This window comes from Salvelinus sp. IW2-2015, unplaced genomic scaffold (genome assembly GCF_002910315.2).
Source record: "Salvelinus sp. IW2-2015 unplaced genomic scaffold, ASM291031v2 Un_scaffold1137, whole genome shotgun sequence".
Lineage (NCBI taxonomy): Eukaryota > Metazoa > Chordata > Actinopteri > Salmoniformes > Salmonidae > Salvelinus > Salvelinus sp. IW2-2015.
In genome coordinates, this window is record NW_019942749.1 from 166736 (window position 1) to 184720 (window position 17985).

General features: G+C 45.9%; 1 protein-coding gene across 1 annotated transcript in view; it reads right to left on the reverse strand.

The window, feature by feature from the left end:
• The window catches only part of LOC112069865 (transcription factor SOX-6-like), a 259626-nt gene that overhangs the window by 83518 nt on the left and 158123 nt on the right, over positions 1 to 17985 (reverse strand). The window contains 1 exon segment of the mRNA XM_024137247.2: positions 16357 to 16425. Within this exon segment, the coding sequence (XP_023993015.2) occupies positions 16357 to 16425 (69 nt within the window).

The following is a 17985-nucleotide window of genomic DNA, read 5'->3' on the forward strand; positions in this document are numbered from 1 at the left end:
CTCACAAAGACACAATGTGACAGCACAAAAGGGTGCGCACACACGCACACACCCACCCACCCACACACATAGTCCAGTGTAGTTGTGTTATCAGAGTCCCAGACATTGTGCTCTGTTTGGTGTGTGATGGTAATCAGGCCAGTGGATCGATAGCGCTGAGCCAGACTTTGATCCCCAGCCTTGTGGCTAGCTGGTATTATGGCCAGGTCTCCACCTCCCTCCCCAAAACCTCCCTCCTCTCCACCTGCCTCCCAGACTAGAGAACATTGTTCCCTCTGAAATGTGATCCCAATCTACTACAGAGGTACAGGTCAGCAACAAAAGGTCGTTGTCCTGGACATGACTGTGACCCGTCTCCCCCTTCCCTCGGACCCTTAGACCTCACATTTAGCCAGCAGAAAAAGATTAACATCGTCTGCCAAAGGACACAAGTCATTCTCTATTCTGCTGGAGAGGCGTCTGAGCAAAGCCTGACTAATAATACGTGTACGCTACGCCGCTGCTCTTTGACAACAGGGACTGTCTGGAGGGTAGGGGAGGGGGGTAGTGTCCACTCTCCCTCCAGTCTATCTGCAGCAGAAGCAGGGTAAGGTGCAGAGGAATCCGACACTGGGGTGAGGTCAGGCCGTCTGGGGAATAACCAATAGATGACTTTCTGTTCCACTAATTCCTTACACAGTAAAACAAGCTCTCTTGGAAGGGAGCCATTCCAATATGTCTAATAAGTCTGCTGCTGTTAAAGCAGGGCAGACAGCACCCTCCAGCCCAGCCCCCCCCTCCCCCTGACTCCCTGGTTCCAGGCTGGCTCAAGAACTCTGCACTGACTGGAGGCTGCTGTACTCTACTGTACTGTATGCCACACTGCCACACTGGAAAGCATTCATACAGTATGTCAGTACACTAAAGGTTATACCTAACAATTACAGGAACATTTAGAAGTGTGATGTTAGGTTATGATAGAAATAGTAATATGAGACTTTCCAACCATAATGCTGAAGAGAAGAATAGAATATGATGCAGCATACCAGTATGTTGGTGAATGTTACTGATGTTCAGAATAGAATATGATGCAGCATACCAGTATGTTGTGTGAATGTTACTGATGTTCAGAATAGAATATGATGCAGCATACCAGTATGTTGGTGAATGTTACTGATGTTCAGAATAGAATATGATGCAGCATACCAGTATGTTGGTGAATGTTACTGATGTTCAGAATAGAATATGATGCAGCATACCAGTATGTTGGTGAATGTTACTGATGTTCAGAATAGAATATGATGCAGCATACCAGTATGTTGGTGAATGTTACTGATGTTCAGAATAGAATATGATGCAGCATCCAGTATGTTGGTGAATGTTACGTATGTTCAGAAAGAATATGATGCAGCATACCAGTATGTTGGTAATGTTACTGATGTCAGATAGAATATGATGCAGCATACCAGTATGTTGGTGAATGTTACTGATGTTCAGAATAGAATATGATGCAGCATACCAGTATGTTGGTGAATGTACTGATGTTCAGAATAGAATATGATGCAGCATAACAGTATGTTGGTGAATGTTACTGATGTTCAGAATAGAATATGATGCAGCATACCAGTATGTTGGTGAATGTTACTGATGTTCAGAATAGAATATGATGCAGCATACCAGTATGTTGGTGAATGTTACTGATGTTCAGAATAGAATATGATGCAGCATACCAGTATGTTGGTGAATGTTACTGATGTTCAGAATAGAATATGATGCAGCATACCAGTATGTTGGTGAATGTTACTGATGTTCAGAATAGAATATGATGCAGCATACCAGTATGTTGGTGAATGTTACTGATGTTCAGTAAATTGGTTGAAGCATTAACATGTTAAGAGTACAAAGCAGAAGAATGAAGCTACTCCCCTGAGAATAGACGTGATCAATGTAGATTCAACAGAAATGGTGTTCTTAATGCAAATTCTTGAGTCTCAAATACCTTAAATGTAATTTAAGTTAGTAAATATTTAAAGTAATTCGATTTGTATTGAATATAATATATAATATCAAAGATAGGCCTTGGGGTTGAAATGTTATGTAGGGTACAAAAGCTGCTTTCATGATACTCTCTCTCTCGCACACACAGGTGCACACACACACACGTACAAACCCACACTATCCCCTCTCCCAAATAAATGTCCTACTATTCCAGAACCASATTCTTACATTACTACCACCTCTACAATGTTACATTTCCAGAAAACAYGAGATCTGTGTGGATGTTTTTTGTTAGGCACACAATGAAATAGAAGGGAAAAAATCATATTCTGGCATGGTCTGGTCATGAAATTCAAAAGGTTTGCAGTAAACTGGTCAAAYCCATGGGGACTCCCTCAAACAGCATGGATAATGACAGGAAAGATGCAAACAGACATAAACAAACCCACAAGTGAGTCTGGGCCTAGCATCATTATCCTGCGTATACATCCCACCTCTATGGGATTGGGAATAAGCAGAATGCCTCTGACCCTCACTGCAGGGGGGCGGGTGGAGTTGTAAAAGAGGTCGGACACGGCCTAGTCAGAGAGCCCACCATAACCACGGTGAACAGGCTGGGGGGATGTGAGGAATAGAAGGGTATGAACATGTGAAGCGTAGGAGAAAATGTGAAAAACTATTGGCATATGCCTGTGAAATCCTCCAATCCCTCAACATACTGTTAGGAAAGGCCAATCTCTGAGGGKCAGAAACACATGCTCTCCACATAGCATTTTATATTTAATTATTTCTCTTCTGATACTTTTCATGTGTAAATCATCCCTTGTAAAAATATACTTCTGATGTACAGTCATTTTTCTGATATTTTCTCATATAATTCGGGTTTATTTAAAACCAACATATGATTTACATTTTTACTTTAAACATCTACTGTTTCTGTGAATATAAAAGAACACAAAACAATTCTAACAACCTCACCATTGTGGAGACTGGGTGGGAGACTGAGCGGGAGACTGGAGTGAGCTAATAAGAGACTGCAGTGTGTCTGGTGGTGGGACAGAGAGCTGGCTGGCTGGCGTTGGACCACCCCTAATCTAATAATGGCATTGTCCACACGGCGGCTGGCTGGCCTATGGGCTGGAGGCTGGTCAGGAGGGGGCTGGAGGAGCAGGGGAGGACTTCCCCTTCTTCCTGTCCTCTCCTCTGCTCCCTCCGCTCCACTCTGCACATAGACTGAGCCTCTGTCTTCACAATTGCCTCCCAGCTGCTGTGGCTTGGGAAAACAACAGAGTGGGCTCTGTTGTCCGGCAGAAAGCACGATTGTTACGAGGGACCACTTTATTACAGGCACATGAGTGTGCCGAGACTTTAAAACACGCTCAAATGTCATGTGCACACCAAGTGATGGGGAAGAATAATTCTGGAGAAAAAAATACCTAAAAAACAAAACAATTCTGTGTCTGAATAAYGGTGCAGGACAGAATGGGCCATTCATTGTGTTCCATAGGGAATGCTTGGACTCTCCTCCGCCCAAAAACAAAAAGGGTATTTTTTTGCTGCCATGGGCTGAATGCTTTGCTTTGCCACCCCGGCCCTAAGAAAACACGGGCCCCCTTTCTCCCTGCCGGCTGGCCGCACACACTAGATCCTATTAATGCAGCCCTCTCCCTGTGAGTGTGCCCACTGTGGAGGCCGAGGGCTGCGCAGAGCCAACGCAAAGACAAAACAGTTTGCTCAACATTAGCAGGGAAAACACTGGCCGAGCGGAGAGGGAGAGGAAGAGGAAACTAAGTCAACTTCACACTGGAGGATGTGTTCTCCGTCAACTGATATTTTCCTTCRGAGCACGGGGTCCAATGAGTGCCAAGTATAAGGCGACTGGCCACCTTCATCCAGGAAAGGATTATGGGGAGCAATAGAGTTGTAAACAGGTGCTTTATAATGATATTCAGAGGTCATAGAGTACGGCTTTATGTATCATAGCTACAGTTGGCCTCGTTTCACTATCAATAATGAGCTGTAAAGTGCTCCTGTTAGGRTTATGAAGTGTATTTAACAGTACTGTCTTATCACAGAGCTCACTAGGTTCCCTAATGYCTGATGAGATGCACTACAGCTCCAGTGATCTGCTGTCTTGTGTTGATTACTGTTATCACTAGCATTGAGCTACTATGAGAGGCTGCAGGGTCCTGGCATAAATTACTAAATCCCAGTGCTTGTTTGGAATCCCCTCAGGTGACTAATTTAAGGCAGACACTCAGGTGTGACTTTACACATTACAACTGTTCATGTGACAGCCCTTGTCAAGATKCAKGCAGTTCATTAACGCAGCCTAAACRGRCGAGGTGTRGGAACACAAAGACGCTGCGCTGCCCTGCTGATAATTACAAGACCGCTAGGAGATGTTGTGTCATTAACATTAATAATGGAGGCGTGTTTATGTACATGCTTASATCACMAACAAAGACATGTGTGTTCCTAGCATATGTTCCCCAMACAAATGTGCCTTTGTGTGCCAGGCAGGCAGCCTCTATGAACCCATCACATCGTGTAAGTACTGGGGATGTGTATCTTTCAACGTTTACACTCTCTACAGTTTGCCATTCACAAGCTAGGGCCCAGTGTCAGAGGAAATGGWGCCTAATGCAATAATAAGTCCATTCAATATCCCCACTCTCTGTGTGTACCTTAACTCTGACCTAACGAAGAAAAGGAAGCCGGAAGAGTCTTTCAGCGGCAAGGCAGATGTACGTCGACAAAACCTACAGACCGAATCGTCCCAGATAGCCTGCACTGTTTATATTCATAATGTGTGAATTTGTTTTAACAGGCCAGCGACATTACTAGTCTTGCTGTTCRTCCACTTAGCTTAATTTCCAAACCATCACAGCCATTGCTGAGGTTGTATCTATTAAGCSCTTTTTGTGCATCATTAAGTTTTAACAGGGGCGCGATAGCTTTATTGTTCAAATTGCACACGACTTTATTTAACGTCAGCATTTCTTCTGCTTCCTGACAAGAAGTCACATTTCATAACTAATTAAATTGAGCCCAACACAGGCCACTAAATGGAATTATTTGCATCCAAGTGTCAATATATTAAATCACAGGGGCTAATGAGTTGGGTCAACRCTTTCTTTTATCTCTAGTCTTGCATGTGCACATCTTCATCAGYTAACAGTCTCCTTTAACTGGTGGGCGAGCACGTTATGTAGGGCTGGATCTATAGAGCTATCTCCCTCCCTGGGCTCAAGCCAAGCTGATATGATGAGACCGTTAGGGCCCCCGAATAATCCCACTACTGCCAGCCTAGCTAACACCGTCTGGAAACACGCTATCACTCCCTGCTCTATTATTCTCTTGCTATAATGCTAGTAGTTGATCTGGCTGGGCTAATTGGGGAACTTACACATTCCCTTTAACAATGTCTATTTTGGTGCGTTTTGCCAATGCATTAACAAGAATCTCTTAGAAGATAATTTGCGCCCTGGAAAACAACAGAAACATCTGAGAGACATAAATTAGGAGCCATTATCTTTGTTCAATTAGCAGCCACCCTTGTGTTTATCTAAAGTTCATTTGAAATGATTCCTCATTATATGGTAGCAGTGTGCTTTGTTCTCGCTAAAATGTTAACCAAATAAAATGTTGGGTGCAATTACCGTTCATTGGATTACAAGGGCAAAGCATATTGTGTGTAGACTACAGTACAGTACAGGCTCCTGAGTGGCGCAGCGGTCTAAGGCACTGCCTCTCAGTGCAAGAGGTATCATTACAGACCCTGGTTCGATTCCAGACTGTATCACAATTGGCCATGATCGGGAGTTCCATATGGCGGTGCACAATTGGCCCAGCGTCGTCCGGGTTGGGGGAGGGTATGGCCGGGGCTAGGTCGTCATGGTAAATAAGAATTGTTCTTAACTGACTTGCCTAGTTAAAGGTTAAATAAAACATCAATAAAAATACAGTGAGCCAGTAAATTGTGGGAATTACTGTATTGGCTTGTCACATGATCTTTAGATAGGGTGTGACAGGCAAGGAACCTTATTACAATGACTGTAAATAATGAAAAYCGAGCAGGAGCCAGAGTGACCTTTAAAGACTATGGCGCTGGGCAGAAATGGACCACTTGGGCTGGGGGTGGATATCTACAAACTGTAGTCAATGACTCCCACTTGCATTTGCCCTGATAATCTCCTGTATGTTCCACTATAGGTTAGAAGTCAAAACCGACTCATGTTCAAGGAATGTGTGTGTGACCCAGAGACACACAAATAGGAGAGCCGCACAGTGCTGCAGTAGGACTGGAGCGGCTCACCTGCACACTGACTAGCATAGCAGCAGTAGCCCTTACAGACAGACAGACAGACAGACAGACAGACAGGACAGACAGACGACAGACAGACAGACAGACAGACGACAGACAGACGACAGACAGACAGACAGACAGACAGACAGACAGAACAGACAGACAGACAGACAGACAGACAGACAGACAGACAGACAGACAGACAGACAGACAGACAGACAGACAGACAGACAGACAGACAGGACAGACAGACAGACAGACAGACAGACAGACAGACAGACAGACAAGACAGACAGACAGACAGACAGACGCATCTCTCTGTGCCCATATAGAGGGGAGAGGGATTGTTGCCTTCATTCAAAAACCAATGTGTGTGACACAAAGGGCTCTGTGTTTAATTAGGAGGTCCTATTGCCTGGGCATGACAGGACCCGCTTTTATAGAGCTTCCCCTGTGAATTCTATCAGCGCTTTGCAACACTGGGACATGGAGCTGCATCCTGAAAATCTCTAAAAAGGCTGCTATTCTTTCTCATGTGTTTTTGTTGGATTTCAAAAACAGACTCAGAGAGACAGCGTAAGACTGGTAGGTTAATAAAAGCAAATGATGTATTCAGGAATTTGTGGCGTAGTCTGTTCATCAATGATAATGGTGAAGAAGAAAAAAGTGATTAAATTACAGCTCAATGAGTATTTGCATGTAATGGAATKAATTCTACCTTGAGACAGACACACGTGTGTAACTTCAACAGTATGCCAATTTGAGCCTTTAAACACATATACTGTCAAAAATGGTTTGATTGTGTAAAGGAACCTTTAATGTGTCAACCAGGGAATTTATTGAAAGTTCCCTAGTCATACCCCCAAAATATATATCAAGTGAGAAAGGAAGCTGCCACTGATTAACCCTTTATTGGGGCCCTGGCCTGGCTAGCCCCTGGGCCCTGGACCCCTGGGCCTGTCATGCTTCTTCAAGCTCTACTGCTGTTAAATGACCACAGCAAAGGGAGGGAGGGAGGCCGGCTCTACGGCCCTGGGGATACTGTGCTGCACATATGAGAGGAATCAGGCCCTCACTAGCTCTTGAGCAGGGCCATATGTCTGTATGTCTGTCTGTTTGTCAGCCAGCCAGACCTCTGAAAGTAGAGCTTCTCCTCAGGCTCTCTCTACACCATCTCTATGTTAACACTCACCTATAACACACTGATAAACACACAAACTCATAGGATACACAAACATACACACACAAATACAAGCACGGACATATAAACATATAAAGACACCCACACACACGTACACAAGTTCTACAGTATGTGTGAGTTGTTGTGTTGTGGTGTTGCTGTGCTTTATAGGAGTGTGTCTGCCTGGCAGGCTAGGATGTGGAGGTGGTTAGCTAGCCCTTGTGTAATTAAATAGTATCTTTAATCTGGGAACCGTCTGCAGCTATTATCATTTAACCCTTAGAAGTCCCCTGCTGTTCCTCCACACCATTTAAAACCACATGTGAGGAAACCTTTTCCACTTTGAAGTGAGGGCTGACAACAAGGCACTGGTCTTTTCTCTTTTAACTAAGGCAATGGAACTTCTTTAAAGCCAAACAACAAGTACCAGCACACTCTGTGCTCTTGGTAGATGCTATGGGGCGCAAAATATTATTGTTTGTATTACATTATAGTTTTTTTTTTACTTCGTATATTTTTGTAGTAACATAAATAAATGTAATATTTCAATAACCTTAAGTCCAAAATAGCTCCAAATAGAACACAGATCTAAGAACAATAATTCTCTATATAAAGTGAATCTACAATAGGCATCATTCTGCGCAGAGCATAAATAGAGATTAATAAAGTGTAGAGTGACTCAAAATGAGTGGATCAGTGGACAGTATAAGTCCTGGAGGGGTGTGATGTGTAGCACCTGTACAGGGGAGGGCTTGGTGGAGAGGGGGGTGGGGGATTGAGGGAGAGGGGGTTGGGATTGGTGGAGAGGGGGTTGGGAGATTGGGGGAGGGGGTTGGGAGATTGGGGAGAGGGGGTTGGGAGGGGAGGAGTGGGGTGACAGCGGAAGACAGTCAGTGGAGGTCCTTCACATGAGCAGGAGAGGAAAAGCATCTGAGCTAGATAAGTAGAACCAGACCTGGCCATGACGAGAGCGTTTAAGGCTGCTGGATTAAAGAGTGAACCAACAATGGCCTCCATAAAACCCATATAGTGGGATCTTTATATCATGCAAACATACGGTGCAACAATGCCGCTCAGAGTATAATTATAAACATAGGTAATAAAGTATGGATTGTTATTGTGTTTGTGATGTGAGGAAGCAGACAGACACATTGTAATTGACCTAACAGGGTTTTCTGATTAAAAGCATCCCCCATTTCATCTGGGGAGCTCGGTTCTTCACTGCACCGTGTGAAGATAAAGTTCAGCCTTTCAGGGAATATTTATTATTGTGTGTGTGTGTGTGTGTGTGTGTGTGTGTGTGTGTGTGTGTGGTGTGTGGTGTTGTGTGTGTGGTTGTGTGTGTGTGTGTGTTGTGTGTTGGTGTGTGTGTGTGTGTGTGTGTGTGTACTTCCGACACAGACCAGCCCATCTTTCAGGAATGCATGGACTGTTGCATCTCCTGCACAGGAGATACACGGCAGCTCGGAAGCCTCGTGAGAGAGCAGGAATTTCCACTGGCCTATATCTGTGTGAGAGCAGAGGGGCTGGAGATTGGGGGCTTTGTGGGATTGGGGCTGGGAGAGGGATGGGATGGGCAGGACAACTAACTGTTACTATGGCAGAGAGCTGCACTCCTCACAGCAACGGCAAGTCCGTCCCCCCCCCCTCCCCACGAATCTGACCCCCCTGTCTCACAAACTCTCAGCTCCAGTTGGCCCCTGTGGGCAGGGAGCAGACCTCCAATCACTACCCCCAATATACTGACCTAGAGTCTGGAGTTGTCACTGGGTTGGATGAAATACAGCCATTAGAGAAACTAATAAAAATTCCTCCAATCCATGGCGATTATCTCTATATAAAAATATCCTCTTCACAGAAACATGTGTTCGGCCAACAACAGCAGTCACCACCATTTTATTAAGTCATTTCATAGACTGCTACCCATGCTGCTAACATATGGCTGTGCTGCCATTCACTCCTATATAATTACAGAAAGCCATATGTAAGACTCAGCCTGGGCTCTGACGTTAAAATAAAACCGTATTTGTTGCTATTGGGGAGGAATAAAAAGTGGGTGTGATTGTCAAGGAGACAGCCCCCAACAGTCCAATCGAGTGCCGGTCGATGTGGCTGATTGATGCAGATGCAGGMAGAACAGAACAGGCAGAACAGAGCTCTGCTTAGCGTCAGTTTCTGCCTTTCTGTCTCCTTAACTCACTGGCTTTCCATGGCCGCATTCACACAGCTTTGATGACTCTGTTATGTAAGAAACACATGCTCTGTTACGGATCAGATTTACTTCAACATTTTGCTTTTAATTGTCACAAGCCTCTAGTTGATTCCCTAATGGTGTTTATCAAGTTTAATACTTGATTCACATAACAGTAATCCTCTCCCTGAGCGGAATTTAACAATAACAAGGGACAGCTAGAGGAACAAAAAACGAGTTTAAAAAAAACACAGAGCCTTGAGCTTTAAACTTTTGATAAGCCCCTAACACCATAATCAAAACATCTGCTATCTTAAAACAAGTGACATTGTAATCCCGAAGGACAAAGAATCAATCTCTCTCCCTCCTCTAAGTAGAACTAGGTGAAAAGAGAGAGAAGGCCATTCAAAAGGAGACTCAAATAAATTGGACCGTGTCTTGTTCCAGACCGTTCTGCCTGTTTCTGCACACCCCTCCCTAACTCCCTCAGTCCTTTCCTCTCTCCCTCCCTCTCTCCCTCCCTAACTCCCTCAGTCCTTTCCTCTCTCCCTCCCTAACTCCCTCAGTCCTTTCCTCTCTCCCTCCCTCTCTAACTCCCTCAGTCCTTTCCTCTCTCCCTCCCTCTCTCCCTCCCTAAAAGAAAACCCCTGAAAGTGCATGGCATGCCAGGGAGGGTGTCCAGTTACGGTCCTGGTGGTTTTATTTGGACTCCTCCGGTCCGGTTTACAGCCCCCACTGATGTGATCAGTTACATCATCAATACAGCACCAGAATCTGAAGCGTTTTCCCCCTGGAGCCAAACTACAAGCACTTTGATGGTGAAGAGGAGGATCTCTAGTAAAGCCCACTGTTCTCCATACTAACAGCAGGGTAACCCAATCCCCCAGTGCTGTTTTACTACTGCTAAAAGTCTGCAACATGCAGGCTGGAAGATTGTTTAGAGTACTAATTCACTCAAAGCTGTTGTATATTAAGAGGACGGGGGCATTTTTAAGAGCAGAAAACAGAGTGCCGACGAGGTGCCTCGCTACCTCGCCCCGGCCTGCCTCATCCCTCCCCTCATCGCTTTGGTTGGCCATCTTTACGAGCAGCCAGACCAGCCCCACAGAGGACAGAGTAAAACTGGGTCACGAGGGGAGAAAATGTAATGAAGTAAGCATTAAAGGACTTGCGGTAGGATAAACAAAATGTCTAACATGATCAAACTGATTTGAAGTTGTTSTGAGAKTAATCTATGCTTGATAAGGGCCTGGTGAGGGTTGTAAACAAGCAGAYAGACTGAGGGGAGTGCAGCAGATGGTGTAAATATGTGTCTCTTTTGTTTAATTGTAGATATAGTGGTGTTTCATCAGGACAGATCACAGGGACAGAGTCTGGGGAAGGCTGCCTTGGCTGGAGACACAGATCTTTACATCTAGGGGCCTCTCTATCTGTTTGAAATAGATCCATACACTTTCAGTACCTCCCCAAGTGTGGTGGAAGAGATATAACACCCTCATCCCTGAACTGCTCATCAAGGGGAATTTCCAGGTAGCACATTAGTCTTTAACCACAGCATGAAAGAGTGGAGTGTGGACCTGTCAAAGTATGATGTGTTGTGGTGATGTGTGAGTGAGCCCAGGAGTAAAGAGTCCTTATTAAGGGGACTTGGTCCCAGGGCATAGGGTGCTCTATTCTAGAGTGTATRCTAGTGARGGTACTGTGCTAGAGAGCAGAGTGAGWTCMTCTTTRGTGGAGTGATGGGRAGTCATTTCTCACAAACACWSTGGACAGTGACAGCAGCACCAGAGWGGCCARCTCTCTGGCYYCTCCAGYAGAAGCAGACATTGACAGTGGGGCCTTTCTCTTGGGAAGTGCACTTGAAAGAGGGATGTTTATGGCCCAGYACTAAATCCTGCTTTTGTGCTTAATGCCGTGTAAATCCAAGGGGTTTGCTTTGCTGCTATGCCTCCACACATCACAGGGACTGGGGACTGGGGAGAGCCCTGGAGGAGTGGAGAGGGAAGGRGGTGAAGAGGGGATCTATAGCCCCCTCCACCATTCAACTGGGMCCCTTACAAAGTACGCCTACTACAGGAGGGACAGATTCTCAGCAAGGGAAAACATGTTTACTTCAAAGTATGGAACTGATAATGAAGCCATTTGTGATGGTGAATTGAGAGGAGAATTATGTTTTAATGATCCTCTTCAGAACAGAGAAACAGAGACAGAGGACAGAGACAGAGGGGGAAACCCAAGGGAAGGGAAAGAGAAAGAGAGAGAGAGAGAGAGAGAGAGAGAGCGAAGAGAGATACCTGAGATACTGAAGGACTGAAGATGCAGAGAGAGAGAGAGACTTAGGTAGTGGCGTGCGAACCGGCGTTGCATCTGTGGTAGTGAGGTGTGTGTTGTAGTGAGTGACTCTTTACCTGTGTGTGGGCGTTGTGTGATGTGTTTGGGAGTGAGTGTGTAGTTGGTAGTGGGAGTCGCGCACACCGTTATCCATGTCTTGTGTGTGTTCGGAGTGTAGATAGTGTGTGTTGTAGTGGGTGTGTGTGTTAAGGAGTGTGCCGATCATGTGGTGTGAGTGTGTGCTGGTAGTGAGTGTACTGGTTGTGGAGTGCAGGTGTGTGCATTGGTAGTGAGTGTCTGTGGTTGCGTAGTGGTGTGTTGTTCGGTCAGTGGGGTGTGTCGTTCGGCTAGTGAGGTTTGTCGTCGTTGGTGGGTGCAGCTGACCGCGTGTTCGGTAGTGGTGTGTGTTGGTAGTGGGTCTAGTGTGTTGGTAAGTGAGTGTGCTGTGAGTGAGTTGTGTGTTTGGTAGTTGAGTCTGTATGTGTTTGGAGGGCGTGATAATGTGTTTGGTAGTGATGTGTGCCATGTTCGTAGTGGCAATCTGTTTTTGTAGTGGTGGTGGTGGCGTAGTGGGTGTGTGTGCTGTGTTGTAGTGAGTGTGGTCCACACTACTCCATCCACCCCTGTGTGTAGTGAGTGTGTGTTGGCTAGTGAGTGTGTGTTGGAATGTGGGTGACCCAGTGTTGGTAGCTGAGTGTGCTCCCTGCTTTGGTAGTGGATCTGCCAAGCCACATAACTAGCACTGTGTTCTAGATGGGTCTGGCTGTGGTAGTGGGTTGAAGTGTTAGTAGTGGATGTCCTCACATGCCATACTGTATCTAGCCACGCGATTGTCCAGGCGTAGTGAGTGTACTGTGTCCCGCCGGGTAGTGAGTGTGAGGGTGGTGTCAATTAGTGAGTTGACTTGTGTCGTAGGTGGGTGTGTGTTATGGTAATTGAAGTGTGTCCTGTTGCGTAGTGGTGTCGTGTTTGGGTAGACTGGCGTGTGTGTGTTTGTACGTGAGTTGGTGTGTTTGCCGTTAGTGCGGTCGTGTGTTGGCAGTAGTCGTGTATTGGTATTCTGGGTGCTGTGTTGGCTAGTGGGTGTGTGTTGGTCAGTGAGTGTGTGTTGGTAGTGACCGTTGTATTTGGTTTATTGAGTGTGTGGGTAGTGCAGTGTGGTGTTGGTTGTGATGTGTATGTTGTAGTGAGTGTGTGTTGGTATGTGAGTGTATGTATGTGTGTAGTGAGTGTTTGGTTAGTGGGTTGTGTGGTAGTGAGTGGTGTGTTGGTAGTGAGTCGTGTGTTGGTGAGTGCGGCCTCGCACTCGCATGTGCTGTCGGTCGTGAGTGTGTGTTGGTAGTGGGTGTGTTGGTTCCCTGGTAGTGAAGTGCACTGGTGTGGTAGTGAGTTTGTAGTGGAGGGTTGTGTTGCGTAGCTGCAGCTTGCTGTGTTAGTAGCGTGAGTGTGCATGTCAGGTAGTTGAGTGTGTGTGGCGTAGTGAGTGACTGTTGTACGGTGGTGGGTGTATGTGTTGGTAGGTGAGTGTGTATTCGTAGGGGGTGTGTGTTTGAGGACGTGAGTGCGTTGTGTGTTGTAGGTGAGCGTGTGTTGGTTACGTGAGCGTGTGTTCGGTAGTGAGCGTGTTTCGGTAGTGGGTGCTGTGTTGGTAGCGTGTGTGTTCGCTAGCTGGTGTGTGTTAGTTCGGATAGTCGTGTCGTGAGGCTTGCGTAGTGAGGTGTGTGTTCAGTAGTGGTGGTTGGTGTGGCGTAGTCAGTGGTAGTTGGAGTGTGTGTTGAGTAGTGAGCTGCTGTGTTGGTAGTGGTTGTGTGTGTAGGTGAGTGTGTGTGTTGTAGTGAGTGACTGTGTGGTAGTGAGTGATGTATTGGTAGGCGTGTGTGTTGCAGTGGTGACGTGTTTGGGAGTTGGAGTTTTTTGGTTTGTTGGTAGTGTGGTAGTACTGGTGTTGGGTAGTAGGTGTGTGTTGGTTGTGAGTGTGTGTTCGTTACGTGAGTGTGTTGGTAGTGGTGTGTTGGTAGTGAGTGGGTGTTGCGTAGTGGGTGTGTGGTAGTGGCGTGGTCGTAGTCTTGTTCTGGTTGAGTGTGTGTTGGTATGAGTTGTGGTGCCTGTCTGAGTGTGTTGTGTGAGTTGTTGGTATAGTGTGGTGTAGTGTCCGGTGTGCCGGATGTGATGTGTTTCTGGTATGAGTGTAGTGACGTATGTTAGGTACTGGATGATGTCGTGGTAGTGGAGCTGTGGTTCGGTAGTGAGTGTGTGTTGGTATGTGAGGTGGTATTGGTGGTGGGATGTTTGTTTGGTAGTGAGTAGTGTATTGGTAGTGGCGGGTGCTGTGTAGTGAGTGCTGTTGGTAGTGAGCCGTTGTCTGGTAGTGAGCGTGGTGTGGATGGCGATTTGAGCGGCAACTGAGTCTTCGTTCGTTGGTATGGTGATTGCTGTTGTATGGGTGTGTCTGTTCGGTAGTGGTGGGTGTAGTGTGTGTGGTAGTTGGCTGTGTGTGTAATGGTGTGTGTTGGTAGAATGCGTTTGTTGGTAGTGAGTGTGTTTAGTGTGTGTTGTTGTGTCTGGTTGGTAGCAGATGTGTGTGGTAGCTGACGTGTGTGTGTAGTGAGTGTGGTGCTAGTGAGTGTGTGTTGGTACTGAGTGGTGTGTATAGCTGTGGTGTGAGTGGGTGATGTTGGTAGTGAGTGTGTGTTGGTAGTGAGTGTGTGTGTTGGTAGTGAGTGTGTGTTGTGAGTGGCATTGGTGGGTAGTGGGTGATGTGTTGTTAGTATGTGTTCGTGTGTAATGTTGGAGTGAGTGTGTGTCGGTAGTGAGTGTGTAGTAGTAGCAGGATAAGTAATAGGTGGGTCATAGAGAAGACTGCTCCTGGCACCCAGACCCACCTACAGTAAAGCCTTGGATTTCCTCAGACGGCTGGGCTGGGAAGCGGGCCTTGAAACCAGCCCTGACCGAGCCACCCCTACCCAGAGTAGCCAGCCTGTCTGTATCCAACACCCAGCATGGGTGGTCCCTAACCTGACCACACTGTACTGTAACACACTCACCAACACACCACTCTCCCTAACACTCTCCTCTTCCTCTCTCCTCGTCTCCTCTCCTCTCCTCTCCTCTCCTCCTTCCTCTTCCTCTCCTCTCCTCTCCTCTCCTCTCCTCTCCTCTCTCCTCTCCTCTCCTCCTCTTCCTCTCCTCTCCTCTCCTCTGCTCTCCTCTCCCTCCTCTCCTCTCCTCTCCTCTCCTCTCCTCTCCTCTCCTCCCTCTCCTCTCTCCTCCTCTCCTCTCCTTCCTCTCCTCTCTCTCCTCCTTCTCCTCTCCTCTCCCTCCTCTTCCCTTCCTCTCCTCTTCCTCTCCTCTCCTCTCCTCTCCTCTCCTCTCCTCTCCTCTCCTCCTCCTCTCCTCTCCTCTCCTCTCCTCTCCTCTGCCACCTCTCATGCTGTTTTCTTTTCTTTCTTTCAGCAAATATGCCATGTTTATTTATGGTGCCCTCGTTCCGTTTTTCTTGGTCTGTGTCTCGTGTGAATACTCTCGCCCCTCCTCCCCCATTTACATGTTTTTCTCCATTTCCCATAATTACTTAGGGGAGAAAAGAACACAATCCACTTTGGAGAGAAAACGCATGGCAATGACCACCACCATACACACTGACATTACTTCAATAAAACCTTCAATCTGAGCTGAGCATAAAACGAGCTATTCTAAGTGCACCTTTATAAATATTTTACTCTTGTTCAAGAAAATTAACAAACATTTAAAGGACTTTAACTGAATACTGTATAAAACAAACTTCTTCTTCCACCAAAAACAGTATCTCCCTTAGCCACCATATTGATGTGAACAACATTTTTCCCCTCACTAACAATATGCTGTGAACAGTAGCCCCGGTGCTGTCTAAAGGCTTGCCACGTCGCTCAACTGGGATGGTATCATTTCAAAGGCAGCATTTAYCAGCCTCTTTCATGTCCCCACCTCCACCCTCCAGGCACTTCTCTCTCTACCAGCAGCAGCATGCTTCATTAGGTGTCGTTACTTTCTCTTCTCTCCATCTTTGTTAATTAGGATGTGATAATTATTCCCCTCCATCTTCACCCCTTCCAATTACCGATGGCCAATTATCATGTAATGTGAATGACGACTGTAAGACAGAAGTGACAGAAGAATGAAGCGAGAGAGAAAGAAGGAAGGAGACAGAGAGAAAGATAAAGGAAGACAGTAAAGTACAAGTGCTAAGCTGTACCAGTGTAATGTCTGTCAGACAGAAACCCATAGAAWCCCATGAGATTAGACATGTGGCCTGTGGTGGGGTGTGGCTGGGGAAGGAAAGGCCAGTGAGAGAGTGGAAGGGTGAGGGGAACACATGAACGAGCCACTGACCTGAATCTGCTGCTGRAGGATATTGATTTTGTGYTGCTGCTGCAGAAGCTGCTGCTGTTGTCTGGCAATCTGTAGATAAACACCAGAGAAGAAGAGTCACTACAGTCAGAAACATGGKCCTCTCATCTCAGAGTACAGTACATGCTTATACCACTCAGCCAGGCCGGGGACCGACTATCARCTGACACTAAGGAAAACATGACACTGTAACTGCAGGACAGTATTTGCAAACAAGAAGTCATGGTGATCTGAGCCCCATTACAACATATCACCACCTGCCTAAAGACATGACAAGTCAACAGTGGCCTTCAGCATTAGTCATAGTATAGCAGAGCTGTAGATGATGTGGCCTTGCTGGCCTRGCTTGTTTTCTGGCTATGTGCTTGCCTAGGAGGGCTGTGATGGACAGTCTGAGATGGGGAAGCAGAGACGGAGATTGATGTGTTTACAATGGTGGTAACTGGTGTAGGCTGAGCTGGACCGGGCCGGGCTGGGTAGGAGTGTTCTGTCAGACTCCTATCCCTCTCCTCTGAGTGGCACGGCATCTGCCCGYGAGCAGCCCCCATCTATCCCAGCAGCCTCTCTGTCTAACTACACGCTCGCTTCATTGAGCATGACAACCTAGTTTTAAGTGTCATTTAATTTTCATTTTCAAATATAATTACAAAGTGTTCACTGTAAGATATCAGTCGTCTGCAAATGTGTCAGGATTAATTTGTGCTTCTTCACGAGTGTCAACAGTTAATTACTATGTCGTGTCTGGATGGCTAAATGACATTCYAACTCTGGGCAGGTTCTCCTCTTCTCCCCCCACTCTATCCTACCCTTTTCTTCTTCATTGRGGGATAGACAGATCTGCTCTCTCTCATACATGATGGCAAAACATGCAAATATCCTAAATCTCTATATAGTTTATTAATATCAACATAGCATACCATGGAACACCCTTCTTCATAATACTGTGATTTCACATATGGAAGAAAACAAAAAAAAACAAATTTAGTTTATAGTAAAAGATGATTGAACAATAGCATGATTGAAAGGTATACAGTACTGTACATAACATCCCAGGTAATTGACCTTCACAGTTATTAGCACATGCAGGACTGAAAGCTGTAGGGAGAAGGCTAACTGTAATTGTAGGCTGTAGTCCAGGCTGGTAATTTACTCCTGGCCATTAGGAGGCTTGGTGATAATAAACCCGTCGCCAGTGTGGACAGATCCCGTCCTTATTTCCAACCAGACATTAACACAGTTCATGGGCTGTGCTAATTTGCTGATTTGTACAATATGCCTCATTTGGCTGATTTGTGCCACCCTTCTAACGCAGGGAGAGATTGTTCTAGTAGGGCTCTATTTACAAGATATAGACGACCTCCAGTGTTTAATATCATGTTTAATTCACATAGCCACTAAAATGTGTTAATACAAGTCATAATGACATTTTTCTCAACACACAGCATAAACGTGGGCGAGAGAGCATGACGACACTTAMATGAAATACTCAAGCTAWTATACKGTAAAATAAAACATCYTTTAAATCTAATATTATTTCAAATTCCTACTAAATAATAACACTTTACTGGCATCTTTCGGCAATAAAGTTTCCTGATGAATCAATAGAGGGTT